Genomic DNA, 19,693 nt, shown 5'->3' with positions numbered 1-19,693 from the left:
GACCTTTTCAAAAAACCAGTTTTTGATTTTGCTTGTTTTCCCTTTATTTCATTTGTGTCTAATCTTTGTAACTTCCTTCCTTTGGATTGCTTTAGATAGTGTTTCCTTTCTTCTTTCTAGTTTCTTAAGGTAGAAGATTAGGCTATTGATTTGATAACTTTCTTCTTTAATATAGATGATTATAGCTCTACATTTCCCTTTAAGCAGTGTTTTACCTGAAACTCATGAAGTGTGATATGTTTTATATTCATTTTTGTTTGTCTCAAGGATTTCCTGGTTTTCTTGTAATTTCCTCTTTGACCTATTGGTTATTGGGAATGTGTTTGGTTATAGTTTATGTGATTTATATGTATTTTTTTTTTGCTATTTTTTAGCTTTCAAACTGTTTCTTTGAGCTTGTCTCTTATAGAAAATATATAGTTGAATCATATTTGTGGTTTGTTTTTCCATTCTTCCAATATCTCATTTTTTTATTGGGGTATTTAAACCATTTACATTTCATGCAATTACTGATAAGATAGTTACCTTTGTAATGTCACTTTGCTGTTTGTTTTCTATGTCTTTTCTTATGTCTTTTTGTTCCTCTATTTCTCCATTACTCTTTTCTTTGGTGTTAAATAAATGTTTTTGAGTTCACCATTTTAATCCCCTTGCCATTTCTTTTACTATATCTTTTTATTTTATTAGTAGGTTCTCAGGTTATCACAATTACATCTTAACTTATAATAATCTAGTTTGAATTAATACCAACTTAATTTCAATAGTATACAAAAACTCTGTGCCTATATTTTGTTTGTTTTCCTCCCCCTTGTTATTGTCATTCAAATTGTGTTATTAGATGCCCATCAACACAGATTTATAATTATTGCTTTATTCAATTCTCTTTTTAATCAGGAAAAAAAGAATTATAAATGAAATATTTATATTATCTTTTATATTATGTAGTTTATTTATTTATTTATTTTTGCGGTACACAGGCCTCTCAACATTGTGGCCTCTCCCATTGCAGAGCACAGGCTCCAGACGCGCAGGCTCAGCAGCCATGGCTCACGGGCCCAGCCGCTCCGCGGCATGTGGGATCTCCCTGGACCAGGGCTTGAACTCATGTCCCCTGCATTGTCAGGTGGACTCTCAACCACTGCGCCACCAGGGAAGCCACTATGTAGTTACTTTTAAAAGTGCTCTTTATTTCTCTACATGCATTAGAACTATTGTCTACTGTTCTTTCAGCCTAAAGACTTCCTTTAGTACTTCTTGTAAATTAGGTCTATAAGTCATAAATTCTCTCAGTTTTTGTTTACCTTGGAATGTCTTAATTTGTCCTGCATTTTTAAAGAATAGTTTTACAGGAAAGAGAATTTTTGTTGACAGTCTTTTTTTCTTTCGGTGCTTTAAATATGTCATCTCACTACCTTCTATCCGCCATGGTTTCTCATGAGAAATCTGTTGTTAATCTTACTGAAGATTCATTGTATGAGATGGATCATTTCTCTCTCACTGCTTTCATAATTTTCTCTTTTTATTTAAGCAGTTTGATTATGATATACCTAGGTACAGATCTCTGAATTGATCCTTCTTGAAGTTCATTGAGTTTCTTGGATGTGTAGATTATGGTTTTCATCAAATTTGAGGAGGTTTAGTGATTATTTCTTTTAAATATTCTCCCTGCTCCTTTCTTTACCTCTTCTCTGGGATCACTATTAGGCTTATGTTTGTACACTTGATGGGGATCCCACAGGTCCATGAGGTTCTGTTTAGTTCTTTGTATTTTTTTCTTTCTATTCTTCAGACTAGATAATCTCAGTTGACTTTTAAGATTCTTTTTTCTACCCATTTGTACCTGTTGTTGAGCTCCTTTAGTGAATTCTTCGTTTTATAACTTCTGTCTCTTTACTCATCTTCTCTATTTGCTGAGGCATCATTCTCATACTTTCCTTTAGTTCTCTAGATATGGTTTCCCTTAGTTTTTTGAACATATTTAAATAGTTGATTTGAAGTATTTCTCTAGTAAGTTTAACGTATGGGATTTTAATTGGCTCAGTTTCTATGGCCACTTCCCCCCAACTGTGTATCAGCCATGCTTTCTTGTTTCTTTGCATGTGTCATAATTTTTTTGTTGAAAACTGGACATTTTAAATAATATAGTGTAGCAAATATAGAAATCAGTCTTTTTCTCCTCAGGATTTTTTTTTGCTGCTGTTCGTTTGCTTAGTGACTTTCCTAAGCAAGTTACATAAAATATGTATTTTTGTCATATGTGGTCATTAAAATCTCTGTCCAGTTAGCTTAGTGCTGAGCTAATAATGGAACAGAGAATTTCATAAATTCCTAGAGCCAATAACTTTTTTTAGCCTTTTTTGAGGGTTCTGTTAGTGTGTTGCAGCATACCTTTAACAGTCAGTCAGACAGATGAGCACTCTTCTTTAGTCACCATTTGCTGCTTAAGTAGAACCACAAGGTCAAAAGGAGGCGAGAGTTTAGGTTCTTCTCAGATGTCTCTTGGGAATGCACATGTCCCTGTGTGTACACACACCACTTTGCATGATCATGGCCTTCTAGATTTATGGGAATATGTTGGAGTTTTGCAAAGCCCCTTATGGACATGTCATTTCTCAGCTTTCCATTTACCTTTTTTTGTTTGTTTGTTGTTTTCCCCAGCTGTTATTGCTGCCTTAGGCAACTGTAGTGTTAAGCAGTTGCCACTGGTTATTGTCAACAAACATCCTAAAGAAATGACTATTTCCACTGGGCAAACTCTGAGTCAGTATAAGCCATACTTGTGGGAATTTTAGAGTACTGCTAGACAGATTAAATAATGACAGTTTTCTGAGGTTGGGGCTTTGAAAGAGCTCCAATCCCATTCTCAATTCCTCCAGTGGATGCTAGGCTGCTGTTTTTCACTGTGATTGTAGAATATCCAATTTCAAGATTAACTGCTGAGAGATAGAGGAGGATGGGAATAGAGAAAGTTAAAATGCCACAAAACATGATATTCTTACTATTATTCACCCATGGGGGGGAAAAACACTCCCTGGATTGCTGCAAATCTTTGGTCAATTTCCATCATTTTAGAAAATTGGATTTGACATTCTTTGCTAGTGTTATCATTGCTTTTATGGCAGAATTTTCAGTTGTTCTTACTCTGCCATTCCTGATGACATCCTGTAATTTATTTCATCATTATCTTGCACTTTTATCAATAGACATTGCCATGCTTTATTAGATTTATAACTAGTATTTCATGTTTTGGGGCTAATATAAATGTTACTTTAAAAAGTTTCATTTCCAGTGTTTCATCACTAGTGTATAGAAATTGAATTGATTTTTATACATTCAAGTTGTATCTCATAAAATTGCTAAATTTCTTTATTACTTCTGGTAGCTTTTGTGTAAATTCACTGGGATTTCCTAGGAGACAATTATATTACACATGAATAGAGGCAAATTTATTTCTTCCTTTCCAATTGTTGTGACGTTTTAAAAAATTAGCCTTATAGCAAAACTGTTTTTATCTTGATTTCTATATTAGATTATTTACTCAGAGTTTTCCTATTTAACTAATTTTTCTGTGCCACCAATCATAATGTGGCTGTACTGCTTCTTACCAGTGATTACATATTTTCTAAATAGACAACTATGAGGGCTTTCTGGTATGAGTCTTGTCTATTTACTTGATCAATTTATATAATTTAGACCTGTCTTTACCATATGAATATTTTTCAAAGAAGAATCTCTTTATGAAATGTTTATTCCACTGAATATCTGTTGCCAAAAAGTTGGCAACTAGCAAAAAAAAAAATGAGTAAAATTCACTCTTAAGACTATGTCCTTGAAATATTTTATGATATTCTCCCCCGAAGTCAAATCATAATTCTCCTGTTTGGAGTGGATGATTCACATTAACTCTAGGTCTTTAGCGAACTTTTTTAACTTTAAAAATTCCCTTCAAATATGAATTCTGTGGTAGAAGATGTGATTATGTTCAGATTCCAAAATTTAAAACTAAAATGGTTTTTAAAGGTCATAAAGCCTAGGCCTTTTATTTTATAGGTGATAAAATAGATTTCATAATCCCTCTGCAGCAAAGCTTCCCTTTAACTATTACTAAAATATAGGAAGAGAATTCAAATTTATCAGTATTGAGATGTACACCTCCACTTCTATACCCTCTTCTGACTACTATTGTCTTTCTCTTGGATGACTGTAACAGCCTTACTTGTCTCACTGCTTCTACTCTTGTCATCCTATATTCTACTTTATATATATATATATATATATATATATATATAACTTTTTCAGGGCTACTGATTTTTTTTTTTTTTTTTGGCTGCATTGGGTCTTCATTGCTGCACGAGGGCTTTTCTCTATTTGCTGCGAGTGGGGGCTACACTTCGTTGCGGTGCGTGGGCTTCTCATTGCAGTGGCTTCTCGTTACAGAGCACAGGCTCTAGGTACATGGGCTTCAGTAGTTGTGGCACACGGGCTCAGTAGCTGTGGCTCATGGGCTCTAGAGAGCAGACTCAGTAGTTGTGGCACACAGGCTTATTTGCTCTGTGGCACGTGGGATCTTCCTGGACCAGGACTCAAACCTGTGTTCCCTGCATTGGCAGGCAGATTCTTAACCACTGTGCCACCAGAGAAGCCCCCTATATTCTACTTTTAACACTTCGGAATAAACTAGAGTTCATGTCACTCTGTACTCTGAGCTCTCCAGTGACTTCCTCTTTCATATACAATAAAAACTGAAGTCCTTACAATAGGCTACAGGGCTTTTCACAGTTTGAACCCAATTCCCCCCCCCCCCACACACACACCACCCTACACCTGGCAGCCAGTTACTTGTCTGACCTAATCTTCCAATAGCCTCACTTCCCTTATTCTGCTCCAGGGTGCTGGCTTCTTGCAGTTCTTCTCATATGCCAAGCATACTGCCTTAGGTCTGTGTACTCAAGGACTGCTGTCTGGCATATTTTGCCCCAATTTATATATATGATTGTTCCCTTTCCACTGTCAGACCGTGTTCTCAATGAGACCTCTCTTTAACATACTATCCAAATTAAAGTCCAGACATGCTCTCCAAGCTGCTCTTATTTTTTCCCATTTTTCATAGTATTTATCTTGTTTTAATATACTACATAAATTACTTGTTATATTAATCTAGTTGCCTGAATGCAAGCTCCATAAAAGCAAGTTTCTTTTGTTTGTTTGTTAGTTTGTTTGAGTTTCTTTTGTGCCTGTTTTGTTAACTGATGTATTCCTGAAGCCCATGAAAGTTCCTGGCATGTAAACGGTTCCCAGTAAACATTTGTTGAGTCAATGAATGCATAAAAGAATTAATCCAACCTGATAATTTAAAGCCATGATTCTGTTTTGATTTGCATTTCTCTAATAATTAGTGATGTTGAGCATCTTTTCATGTGTTTGTTGGCCATGTGTATGTCTTCTTTAGAGAAATGTCTATTTAGATCTTCTGCCCATTTTTTGATTGGGTTGTTTGTTTTTTTGATATTGAGCTGCATGAACTGTTTGTATATTTTGAAGATTAATTCTTTGTCAGTTGCTTCATTTGTAAATATTTTCTCCCATTCTGAGGGTTCTCTTTTCATCTGTTTATGGTTACCTTTCCTGTACAAAAGCTTTTAAGTTTAATTAGGTCCCATTTGTTTATTTTTGTTTTTATTCTCATTACTCTAGGAGGTAGGTCAAAAAAGATTTTGAGGTGATTTATGTCAAAGAGTGTTGTGCCTATGTTTTCCTCTAAGAGTTTTGTGGTGTCTGGACTTACATTTAAGTCTTTAATCCATTTTGGGTTTATTTTTGTGTATGGCATTAGGGAGGGTTCTAATTTCATTCTTTTACACGTAGCTGTCCAGTTTTCCCAGCACCACTTACTGAAGAGGCTGTCTTTTCTCCATTGTATATTCTTGCCTCCTTTGTCATAGATTGGAAAATCAAAACTACTATGCGGTATAAACTCACACCAGTCAGAATGGCCATCATCAAAAAATGTTCAAACAATAAATGCTGGAGAGGGTGTGGAGAAAAGGGAACCTTCATGCACTGTTAATGGGAATGTAAATTGGCACAGCCACTTTGGAGAACAGTATGGAGGTTCCTTAGAAAACTAAAAGTAGAATTACCAAATGACCCAGAAATCCGATTACTGGGCATATACCCAGAGAACACCACAATTCAAAAAGACACATGCACCCCAGTGTTCATTGCAACACTATTTACAATAGCTAGGACATGGAAGCAACCTAAATGTCCATCAACAGAAGAATGGATAAAGAAGATGTGGTATGCTATGAGACTAGATATCAATTACAGGAAAAAATCTGTAAAAAATACAAATAATGGAGGCTAAACAATACATTACTTAATAACCAAGAGATCACTGAAGAAATCAAAGAGGAAGTCAAAAAATGCCTAGAAACAAATGACAATGAAAACATGATGACCCAAAATCTACGGAATGCAGCAAAAGCTGTTCTAACAGGGAAGTTTATAGCAATACAAGCCTACCTCAGGAAACAAAAACCACCTCAAATAAACCACCTAACTTTACACCTAAAGCAATTAGTGAAAGAAGAACAAAATAAAACCCAAAGTTTGCAGAAGGAAAGAAATCATAAAGATCAGATCAGAAATAAATGAAAAAGAAATGAAGGAAACAATAGCAAAGACCAATAAAACTAAAAACTGGTTCTTTGAGAAGATAAAATTCATAAACCATTAGCCAGACTCATCAAGAAAAAAAGGGAGAAGACTCAAATCAGTAGAATTAGAAATGAAAAAGGAGAAGTAACATATGACACTGCAGAAATACAAAGGATCGTGAGAGATTACTACAAGCAACTATATGCCAATAAAATGGACAAACTAGAAGAAATGGACAAATTCTTAGAAAAGCAAAACCTTCTGAGACTGAACCAGGAAGAAATAGAAAATATAAAGAAACCAGTCACAAGCACTGAAATTGAGACTGTGATTAAAAATCATCCAACAAACAAAAGGCCAGGACCTGGTGGCTTCACAGGTGAATTCTATCAAACATTTAGAGAAGAGCTAAGACCTATCCTTGTCAAACTCTTCCAAAAAATTGCAGAGGGAGGAACACTCCCAAACTCATTCTATGAGACCACGATCACCCTGATACCAAAACCAGGCAAAGATGTCACAAAGAAAGAAAACTACAGACCAATATCACTGCTGAACATAGATGCAAAAATCCTCAACAAAATACTAGCAAACAGAATCCAACAACACATTAAAACGATCATACACCATGATCAAGTGGTGTTTATCCCAGGATTGCAAGGATTCTTCAATATATGCAAATCAATCAATGTGATACACCATATTAACAAATTGAAGGAGAAAAACCATATGATCATCTCAATAGATGCAGAAAAAGCTTTTGACAAAATTCAACAACCATTTGTGATAAAAACCCTGCAGAAAGTAGACATAGAGGGAACTTACCTCAACATAAAAAAGGCCATATATGACAAACCCACAGCCAACATCATTCTCAATGGTGAACAACTGAAAGCATTTCCACTAAGATCAGGAACAAGGCAAGCCTACCCACTCTAACCACTATTATTCAACATAATTTTGGAAGTTTCAGCCACAGCAATCAGAGAAGAAAAAGAAATAAAAGGAATCCAAATTGGAAAAGAAGAAGTAAAGCTGTCACTGTTGGCAGATGACATGATACTATACATAGAGAATTCTAAAGACTCTACCAGAAAACTAGAGCTAATCAATGAATTTGGTAAAGTAGCAGGATACAAAATTAATGCACAGGAATCTCTGGCATTCCTATACACTAATGATGAAAAATCAGAAAGAGAAATTAAGGAAACATGCCCATTTACCATTGCAACAAAAAGACTCAAATACCTAGGAATAAACCTCCCTAAGGAGACAAAAGACCTGTGTGCAGAAAACTATAAGACACTGATGAAAGAAATTAAAGATGATACAGACAGATGGAGAGATATACCATGTTCTTGGATTGGAAGAATCAACATTGGGAAAATGACTAAACTACCCAAAGCAATCTAAAGATTCAATGCAATCCCTATCAAACTACCAATGGCATTTTCCACAGAACTAGAACAAAAAATTTCACAGTTTGTATGGAAACACAAAAGACTCTGAATAGCCAAAACAATCTGGAGAAAGAAAAACAGAGTTGGAAGAATCAGGCTCCCTGACTTCAGACTATACTACAAAGCTAGAGTCATCAAGACAGTATGGTACTGGCACAAAAACAGAAATATAGATCAATGGAACAGGATAGAAAGCCCAGAGATAAACCCACGCACATATGGTCACCTTATTTTTGATAAAGGAGGCAAGAATATACAATGGAAAAAAGACCTCTTCAATAAGTGGTGTTGGGAAAACTGGACAGCTACATGTAAAAGAATGAAATTAGAACACTCCCTAACACCATACACAAAAATAAACTCAAAATGGATTAAAAACCTAAATGTAAGGCCAGACACTCTCAATCTCTTAGAGGAAAGCATAGGCAGAACACTCTATGACATAAATCACAGCAAGATCCTTTTTGACCCACCTCCTAGAGGATCGGAGATAAAAACAAAAATAAATAAATGAAACCTAATGAAACTTAAAAGCTTTTGCACAGCAAAGGAAAACATAAACAAGAAGAAAAGACAACCCTCAGAATGGAAGAAAATATGTGCAAATGAAACAACTGACAAAGGATTAATCTCTAAAATTTACAAGCGGCTCATGCAGCTCAATATCAAAAAAACAAACAACCCAATCCAAAAATGGGCAGAAGACCTAAACAGACATTTCTCCAAACAAGATACAGATAGCCAACAAACACATGAAAGAGTGCTCAGCATTGCTAACCATTAGAGAAATGCAAATCAAAACTACAACGAGGTATCACCTCACACCAGTCAGAATGGCCATCATCAAAAAATCTACAAACAATAAATGTTGGAGAGGGTGTGGAGAAAAGGACACTCTTTTGCACTGGTGGTGGGAATATAAATTGATACAGCCACTGTGGAGAACAGTATGGAGGTTCCTTAAAAAACTACCATACGACCCAGCAATTCCACTACTGGGCATATACCCTGAGAACACCATAATTCAAGAAGAGTCATATACCACAATGTTCATTGCAGCACTATCTACAATAGCCAGGACATGGAAGCAACCTAAGTGTCCATCAACCAATGAATGGATAAAGAAGATGTGGCACATTGGCACATATATACAGTGGAATATTATTCAGCCATAAAAAGCAACGAAATTGAGTTATTTGTAGTGAGGTGGATGGACCTAGAGTCTGACATACAGAGTGAAGTAAGTCAGAAAGAGAAAAACAAATACCACATGCTAACACATATATATGGAATCTAAAAAAACAAAAACAAAAAATGGTTCTGAAGAATCTAGGGGCAGCACAGGAATAAAGACGCAGATGTAGAGAATGGACTTGAGGACATGGGGAGGCGGAAGGGTAAGCTGGGACGAAGTGAGAGAGTGGCATGGACTTATATAGACTACCAAATGTAAAACAGATAGCTAGTGGGAAGCAGCTCCATAGCACATGGAGATCAGCTCAGTGCTTTGTGACCACCTAGAGGGGTGGGATAGGGAGGGTGCCAGGGAGACGCAAGAGGGAGGAGACATGGGGATTATATATATATGTATACCTGATTCACTTTTTGTTATAAAGGAGAAAGTAACATACCATTGTAAAACAATTATACTCCAATAAAGATGTTAAAAAAAAAAAAAGATGTGGTACATGTATACAATGGAATATTACTCAGCCATAAAATGGAATGAAATTGGGTCATTTGTCAAGACATGGATGGACCTAGAGACTTTCATACAGAGTGAAGTAAGTCAGAAAGAGAAAAATAAATATTGTATGTTAACACATATTTGTGGAATCTAGAAAAATTGTATAGATGATCATATTTGCAAAGCAGAAATAAGAGACACAGACGTAGAGAACAAATGTATGGATACCAAGGGTGTCAGGAGGGAGTGGGAGGAATTGGGAGATTGGGATTGACATATATACACTATTGATACTAAGTATAAATTAGATAACTCATGAGAACCTACTGTGTAGCACAGGGAACTCTACTCAGTGCTCTGTGGTTACCTAAATGGGAAGGAAATCCAAAAAAGAGGGGATATATGTATACATATGGATGATTCATTTTGCTGAACAACAGAAACTAACACAACATTGTAAAGCAACGATACGCCAATAAAATTAATTAAAAAAACAACAACGTGATTCAGGCTTTGACAAAATCACAGTGTTCAACAGTTTTGCCTTCAGTTATATTAGGGCTTTCAAAACCAGAAGTCATTATCCCTTATTCATTGTGATCTGTATTTTCTGGGTACTTTGAATTAAAATATTCCCTAGAGGTTGTATATATAACATTTTAGACTTTTTTTAATACTGCGAACATAAATTAGGTGATGTGGAATACATGTTGCCACTATTTTTTTGTCTTTGATAACTCATTATGTTAACAACCATAGGAAATGATGACTAAACTGGTTTCCTGGGCCTCCATAACAAAATAACACAAATTGGGTGGCTTATAACAATAGAAATTTATTGTCCTACAGTTCTAGAGGCTGTAAGTCCAAAATCAAGGTGTTAACAGGGCCATGTTCTCTCTGAAACCTCGAGGGGTGCATCCTTCTTTGTCTTTAATTAACTTCTGGTGGTGGCTGCCAATCCTTGGTATTCCATGTTCTTTAGCTCTGTCACTCTAATCCCTGCCTTTGTTGTCACATGGCCTTCTCCCTGTGTGAATGTGTTTTTATTAGTATCTTCCTCTTCTTATAAAGACATTAGTCAGATTAGGGCCCACCCTAATGACATCACCTTGATGATATCTGCAAAGACCCTGTTTCCAAAGAAGGTCATGTTCATAGGTACTGGGGGATAAGACTTCAGCATGTAATTTGGGAAGGGCACCATTCAACCCATAACCATATTTTTTTTATCTGGGGGGTGTTTCTTGATGGCATAGCATGCTTCGAGTATGATGGGAAACTTCCTGTTGCTTCATTAGTCAGTGCTGCCAAAAGCAGCACCAGTGTTTATCTCTATTGTGTCCCCAGGCAGCACTGAAATGAATACTATGATTGTTTCAAATAGCCTGCTCACTTCTACTGCACTCTTCTTTTACTTAATCCGAGGCCCACTACCTTGACTCCTCTCTTTTTTCTGGTCTATTACCTCTCACCCTGTTTCACTTTCCTGTTCTTTTCCAAGTACTGTGGTGCATTATTTCTTCTATATTACTGGAATCTTACCTTCCTGTTCTCCTTGTTTGATATACTGTACCTGAAAACCCTCAACCCTGGCTACCTCTAATCATTTGATATTTCTCTTGAGTTGTCAGCATGTTTGGGGAAATCACTTAGCTTTCAGACTCGTGCCATGGCAAAGTTACAGTCTCTGATTTCAGATGGCCCTCAAAATACTTCTTGAGGATCCGTGTATTTTTCCCTGGTCAACCGTCTCACTCATTTTGTATAGCGTTCATTATACATCTTTATTACAGGTATAAATACCGCTATTCCTCCTTGCTTCCCTCCTTCATTAGTAAATAAATTTTGAACAGTTTTACCCTTTGCCAGGAAACTTGGCTATGAGCTAGGGCTAGAACAGCAGATAAGACCAATTATTACTTTGTGTGTCTTTCTAGGGAAGACTTTTACATTTCATAAGCATGGTAGAGAAGTAAATAGGCATTTGTAGAACAGAATCAGAAGTGCAGAGTGCCACAGGAACATATAGGATCCTGCTGGGCCACAGAAAGTTTCCCAAAGGAAATATTTCAAAGCTGATTAAGGGCTGGGATAGAGCAGGAACGTTGGAAGTAGAGGCAAAATCATGTGCAAAACCTCAGGGCTGAGAGACCTTGGTCCTTGTGGAGTACTACAGGTAGTCTGTAGACCTGCACCATATGGCATATGAAGGATGCTGGAGGAGAAGGGTTGGGTGTTAGTGGGGTAGGTGAAGGTGAAGAAATAAATAGGGGACAGATCCAACTTCCTTCATTCCAGGCAGACATTACCTCTTCCTCAGAAAGAAAATTCATACCATGAGGAGTGATTTTCCTGTTTGTCTTCCCTACTCTTCAAACAAAACCACAATGACTTAAATGTATTCACACCTGTTCTTCCTGTCTTTCCTCTATGTCCAAGAAAGGTGTATCCTTCTTTATATCATTTCCTACCTTGCTTAGCTTCAGCTCTTTGATCTAGGGCAATTTACCAAATTTCTTGGATGGCCAGTTTGTCAAATGAACTGTGCATAATGTTTTCTTTCTCTTTTCACTAATTTTAAAGCAATTTTAAATTTTAAAGCAATTTGTGTTGGAAATCTAAAGATTTCTATGACATTTTAATAGAGTGGGGTTTTTTTGTTTGTTTACTGTTGTTATTCCTTCATAACACTGCTTTAAGTAATAATTAGTTTGCACTTGCCTCAATTGCCTATTTCTAGACAAAGGGTAGAGGAACTTTCCTAACAGGAATGTCAGGGCATTAGGCTGCATCGAGCATTATTTTCTTTGGGCTTTGGGTTGTGGGGTGTGTGGAAAACTGAGGCAGAGAAGTGGAGTGGGGGCCCACAGATATACTTTTTCTTAGAATGTATCAATTGGAAACCTTTAGATTCATGAAGAAATATTCATATATGAAATATTGTTATTTTCATAACTACAGCCTTTAATATAATTATAAGAAGGAAGATAAAATACACACTCACACAAACTCACACATAGACACTTACTCTTTTTATGCCCCTGAGTCCCATCTTTCTTTGCTCACATCTCCTGCTGCTTCTGAGATCAGCATCTCAGACTATTTGGTGTGCTAATTCTACTCTACATCTTTTATTCATCTGCCATAACCTCACTCTGCCCCAGGTTCCTCCGAAGCACCACCAAAAAACTGCAGCAAAGATAGATCAGACATTCCTTAAAACTCTATTATTGAGATAAAATTAAAAAATAGAATTGTTAAAAAAAACACATTTAAGGAAATAGTCATTTGGTGATTGGCCATTGCTCCAAGTTTAATTTAAAAAACACAGTTACTGAATTAGCATTATACTTTAGAACATATCATTGTTGTGTCCCCATGATTTAAACTCTAGCTAGAATTTTACCATTTTCATTGTTTTTCTCATTATTAAAAATAAAAAATACCTTAGCTTTCTTACATTTTTCTGTTCCGACTCTCCCTGGGCTTATCTGTTAGTACATCCTAAATAAATATTTGGTGAATTAATAAAATAATGTGTGGTTTAAAGTTGATATATACCCACATCTTGAAAAGTCACCTAATTCAAAGCAGATTGGGCTCTGAACCTGACTTGTCTTAGAAAAATTCTCATGAGGTGATGGAATTTTGAGACTGAGCTAGGATGCCACTGATACATGTGAATAACTCAGAACTCATGAATAGGAGATTTTCAATTTATCCTCACTTACTGGAGATTTTCTAGATGAGGCATTAATCTTAGTTTGGAGAAGACCCAAGCTGATGCCCTGGAGCTTGGGGGTAGAACAGGTGGAATGGAAAAGTGGGGAGTCTTATTCTTGGTAATGTGAATGCTCTGAAAATCAGGATGCGAAACAGATGACAATCACATTTAGGGCTGATGAGATGATAGATTTATAGGTTTATAAACTACAGAGAAATTTGATTTGGGGAAGATATTCTGGATAGAGATCATAAGTTGGGTCAGTGAATAGGCTGGCCAAAATATTAACTGACAAGCCCTATAATGTATATAGAGATAACTATGATTATTATTCACTTGTAATTAGCAAAATATATATTGGTCTGTACGAATTTGAAAGGACTGTGATATAAACATAAAAGTTTTCTAAACTATAGACCAATTACTAGTAAGGAGATTGAAACAGTAAAAAAAAAAAAAAAAAAAAAAAAAAAAAATCAACAAAAAAGCCTAGGAGCAGATGACTTCACTGGTGAATTCTACAAAGCATTCAAAGAAGATTTAATACCTAGTCTTCTCAAACTCTTCTTTGATGAACATGGAGGCAAAAATCCTGGACAAAATATTAGCAAACTGAATCCAACAAGACATTAAAAGGATCATACACCATGATCAAGTAGGATTTATTCCAAGGATGTAAGGATGGTTCAATATCCACATATCAATTGAGGTGATAAATCACATCAGCAAAATGAAGGATAAAAGTCATATGATCATCTCAATAGATGTAGAAAAAGCATTTGACAAAATTCAACGTTATGACAAAAACTCTCAGCAAAGTGGGTATACAGGGAGTATATCTCAGCATAATAAAGGCCATGTATGACAAACCCACAGCTAACAATGGTGAAAAATATGAAGGCTTTTCCTGTAAGATCAGGAATAAGACAAGGATGCCCTCTCACCACTTCTATTCAACATTGTATTGGAATTCCTATCCACAGCAATTAGCAAGAAATAAGAAACAAAAGGAATCCAAATCAGAAAGAAAGAAGGAAAACTGTTCCTATTTGCAAATGACCTGATATAGAAAACCCTGAAGACTCCCCCCAAAACCTGTTAGAACTAATAAGTAAGGTAAGTTGCAAGATATAAAATCAATATACAAAAATCTATTGCATTTCTATGCACAAATAATGAACCATGAGAAAGAGAAATTAAGAAGACAATCATATTTACAGTTGCATTGAAAAAAGGAATAGGGACTTCCTTGGTGGTGCAGTGGATAAGAATCCACCTGCCAATGCAGGGGACATGGGTTCAATCCCTGGTCCAGGAAGATCCCACATGGTGTGGAGCAACTGGGCCCGTGCGCCACAACTACTGAGCCCGTGTACCACAACTACTGAAGCCCGCACACCTGGAGCCCATGCTCTGAAACAAGAGAAGGCACTGCAATGAAAAGCCTATGCACCACAATGAAGAGTAGCCCCTGCTCACCACAATTAGAGAAAGCCCGTGCACAGAAATGAAGACCCAATGCAGCCATAAATAAATAAACAAACAATTTTTTTAACAGGAATAAATTTAACCAAGGAGGTGAAAGACCTGTACACTGAAAACTATAGGACACTGCTGAATGAAATTGAAGACACAAATAAATGGAAAGATATTTCTTATTCATAGATTGGAAGAACTGATAATCCTAAAATGTCCATATTATCCAAAACAACCTATAAGTTCAATGCAATTCCTTTCAAAACTCCAAGGGCATATTTCATAGAACTAGGCCAAATAATTCTAAAAGTTGTAGGAAACCACAGAGATCCTGAATTGCCAAAATAATATTGAGAAAGAAGAACAAAGCTGGAAGTACCATTCTCCCTGATTTCAAACTCTACTACAAAGCTGTATTAATCAAAACTGTATGGTGTTGGCACAAAAACAAATACATAGATCAATGGGACAGAACTGAGAGCACAAGAATAAACCCACATGTATGTGGACAATTAATCTCCAACAAAGGAGAAAGAACATACAAGAGAAAGGATAGTCTCTTTCCAGTTGGGAGAATTGGACATGTGAAATGATGAAACTAGATGACTATCTTATGCCATACACAAAATTAACTCAAAATGGATTAAAGACACCATAATATTCCTAGAAAAAGCATAAACAGTAACCTCGCTGACATCCAATTTAGCAATGTTTTTGTGGATCTGACTCCAAAGTCAAGGGAAACAAAAGCAAAAATAAACAAATGGGGCTACATCAAATTAAAAAGCTTATGCACAGTGAAGGAAACTATCATCAAAACGAAAAGGCAGCCTACTGAATGGGAGAAGATATTTGCCAATGATATATCTGATAAGGGGTTAATATCCAAAATATATAAAGAACTCATACAACAACAAAAGAATGAACACCCAATTAAAAAGTAGGTAGTGGGTATGAATAGACATTTTCCCAAAGACATACAGATGGCCAACAGGCACACATGAAACGATGTTCAACATCACTAATTATTAGGAAAATGCAAAACAAAACTGTAATGAGATATCACCTCATACATGTTAGAATGGCTATTATCAAAAGGATAAGAAATAACAACTGTGGAGAGGAGGTGGAGAAAAGGGAACCTTTTTCTGGGTTGGTGAGATTGTAAATTGGTGCAACCACTATGGAAATCAGTATGGAGATTCCTCAAAAAATTAAGGCTAGAACTACCATATGACCCAGCTATTCCACTTCTAAGTATTATTTGAAGATAATGAAAACACTAATTTGAAAAGATGTGTGTGCCCGTATGTTCTCTGTAACATTGTTTACAATAACCAAGATATGGAAACGACCTGTGTACCTGTTTCCATCAATTGATGAATGGATAAAGAAGATGTGTGGTGTGTGTGTGACATTCTTTTTATTAGTCTACATATTCAAGAGATGCCTATATATATATATGTATATACATATATATATATATATATATAAAATGGAATACTACTCAGCCATAAAAAAGAATGAAATCCATCCTTGTGGCAACAAGGATGAGCCTTGAAGGTATTATGCTAAGTGAAATAAGTCAGAAGGAGAAAGACAAATACTGTATAATTTCACTCATATGTGGAATCTAAAAAAAACAAATGCACAAAACAAATGCACAAATAAAAACAAACAAACCCATCAATACAGAGAACAGTTGAGTGGTTACCGGAGGGGAAGGTGGTTAGGAGTGGGTGAAACTGATGAAGTGTGTCAACTCATATGGTGATAGATGGTAATCAGACTTGTGGTTGTGACCACTTTGTACTGTATGCAGATGGTGAATTATAATGCTGTATACCTGAAACTAATATAATTAAAAAGTTTCATAGCTTTAAAAGAATTTCAGTTGAACATTTGCCAACCGTTGCTTGGTAAACTGAGACTTCTCATATTATATACATATATGTATTTTTCAGGTTTAGAGCAATTTGTTGGAAGAATGCAGGATTTTCGATTATACCAAGTGGCACTTACAAACAGGTAAGCAGATCGTAAAACTTTATACCTGACGTGTAAGGGTAAATGATAAATTCATTTAAGTAAGAGTATCATGAAGATTACAGCATTTTCCATCTTTACAGTATTTGGGAAACATCATCTAATTGATGTTTACAGTGTTTGCTGTGGCTTAGCCTATGGTTGTTATTCACTAGTGCTACTCTATTGGGTAACTCCTCATAATATAAAATTGATCAAATTCTGTACAAAGGATTTCTTCTAAGAAAACTAGACTTTTGAACAAGTTGTATTATAGAATTTGGGATACATTTGTTTAAATGTTCTGTATGAAGTTGTTTCTGATACTTAAGAAACTGCTATACTTCACTCTGTATGATAATCTCTAGGTCCATCCACATCTCTACAAATGACCTTTTTATGGCTGAGTAATATTCCATTGTATATATGTACCACATCTGTATCTATTCATCTGCTGATGGGCATTTAGGTTGCTTCCATGATCTGGCTATTGTAAATAGTGCTGCAGTGAACATTGGGGTGCATGTGTCTTTTTGAATGATGGTTTTCTCTGGGTATATGCCCAGTAGTGGGATGGCTGGGTCATATGGTAGTTCTATTTTTAGTTTTTTAAGGAACCTCCATACTGTTCTCCATAGTGGCTGTATCAATTTACATTCCTACCAGCAGTGCTAGAGTGTTCCCTTTTCTCCACACCCTCTCCAGCATTTGTTGTTTGTAGATTTTCTGATAATGCCCATTCTAACTGGTGTGAGGTGATACCTCATTATAGTTTTGATTTGCATTTCTCTAATAATTAGTGATGTTGAGCAGCTTTTCATGTGCTTCCTGGCCATCTGTATGTCTTCTTTGGAGAAATGGCTATTTAGGTCTTCTGCCCATTTTTGAATTGGGTTGTTTGTTTCTTTTAATATTGAGCTGCATGGGCTGTTTATATATTTTGGAGATTAATCCTTTGTCCATTGATTCATTTGCAAATATTTTCTTCCATTCTGCAGGTTTTCTTTTCATCTTGTTTATAGTTTCCTTTGCTGTGCAAAAGCTTTTAAGTTTCATACAGAGTGAAGTAGGTCAGAAAGAGAAAAACAAATATCATATATTAATGCATATATTTGGAATCTAGAAAAATGGTACAGATGAACCAGTTTGCAAGGCAGAAATAGAGACACAGATGTAGAGGACAAACATATGGACACCAAGGGGGGAAAGTGGGGTGGAAGGGTGGTGGTGGTGGGATGAACTGGGATATTGAGATTGACATATATACGCTAATATGTATAAAATAGATAACTAATAAGAACCTGCTGTATAAAAATAAATAAAATTCAAATTAAAAAAAGAAACTTCTATATCTGCCTTTTAAAATTGCTTTGCTGAATTTGTAAGTGCTAGAGAATGTAGAACAATGGAAATGATTAATTATTTTGATATATGGAAAGATCTCAAGAGACTGGGCTATTAGGCTTGGAGACAAGAAGAGTGAGTAATTTGAAGTATTGTTATATATTTCTGTTTCCAGTGAACAAATAACTATGTAGACTTGGACTATATTTAATGAAGTATTTCCTCATCTTGAGAATAGGTGGGAAATCTTTCTTAGGCATTTTTCAAGACATGTAGGCTTCCATTCTGTTCAGAAAGTTAAAGTGAAATTCTGCCTGAGACATCCTCTGAAGTTTGTTTCCCAAGTTATGATTTGATGATATAATAGTAAATTGTTGTATGGATGAATTGCTCTTATTCACTTCAAAAAGAAGAATGTTTATTCCTATTTCTTTAAGGGAAATGTAGATTAGTGTGGTGAATTTCCAAATGACAGGACTAGCTCTTGTAAAGTTGAAAAGCATTGCTCTTGTGGTGCTGCAGTGGTCAGTGGTATGTCCATTAGCAATATACACATTTTTTTATTCGTCTATATGATCTAGAGATGCCTAAATATAGGATGCTGTACCACTGAAACACAGTCTTGGGGAGATTTACTGCCACTAGCCTCACCATCTTCTAAATCACCTTTGTCTAAAATTCTGATGAGCAGCATTGCAAATAAAGATTTCCCTGAGATAAAGGTCTTACTGGATGGTCACGTTTGGCCCCATGCAACATGTGATATCAATTGAAAACTATGAATGAGATTTAAAGAAGAAGGCATGCCTTTATGCAATTTAGTGAATGAAAAAGCTTCCTACCTCCTCCATTGCCTTCGGTGGGGTTGGAGAGAAGTCTAGTCTCTCTACTTAGACCTGGGTTACTGGTGTTGGCCTATCTGAAATGTCTGGAAAGGTGCTATGTGGAAGAATGCCTATAAATAGAATGATTGATTCTGCTCTAGATCAGTATATTGCCCTTAATGGAAAAATTAAATATATCTGCCTGAAACTGGCATTCTTCTTTGACTCTTGGCAGTGGCGATATGATCTGAAGCCATTGAAGCATCTTAGGGTGCCAGAATCTGTACTGATGAGTCACAGGAAACCATTGACAAATGGTCTTGGCCTCAGTCCCTTTGCCTAAAACAGCAGCAGATAAAATGATACTTATTTTCTTACTTCTTTCCCATGGATAAATGAGAGACCCTATCTATAACTTTCATTATTTTCAGTACATTATTGTTCGCTCTCAGTGGTAAGTCAGCTTAACAACCTAAGTTAATGTTGCCTT

At 36.0% G+C, this 19,693-nt stretch overlaps 1 protein-coding gene across 1 annotated transcript in view; it reads left to right on the top strand.

Annotated features, from left to right (window-relative positions):
* USH2A (usherin) overlaps positions 1–19,693 on the top strand; it is a gene marked incomplete at both ends in the record, with an annotated part of 783,425 nt that overhangs the window by 71,702 nt on the left and 692,030 nt on the right. Inside the window, one exon of the mRNA XM_082834448.1 lies at positions 16,975–17,038. Within this exon, the coding sequence (XP_082690574.1) occupies positions 16,975–17,038 (64 nt within the window). The remainder of the gene's footprint in view (positions 1–16,974; positions 17,039–19,693) is intronic.

The sequence above is a fragment of the Leucopleurus acutus genome, assembly GCF_964270905.1.
Source record: "Leucopleurus acutus genome assembly, chromosome: 2".
NCBI lineage: Eukaryota > Metazoa > Chordata > Mammalia > Artiodactyla > Delphinidae > Leucopleurus > Leucopleurus acutus.
Note: the sequence above shows the minus strand (reverse complement) of the source record. Positions and strands in the feature narration are given on the sequence as shown.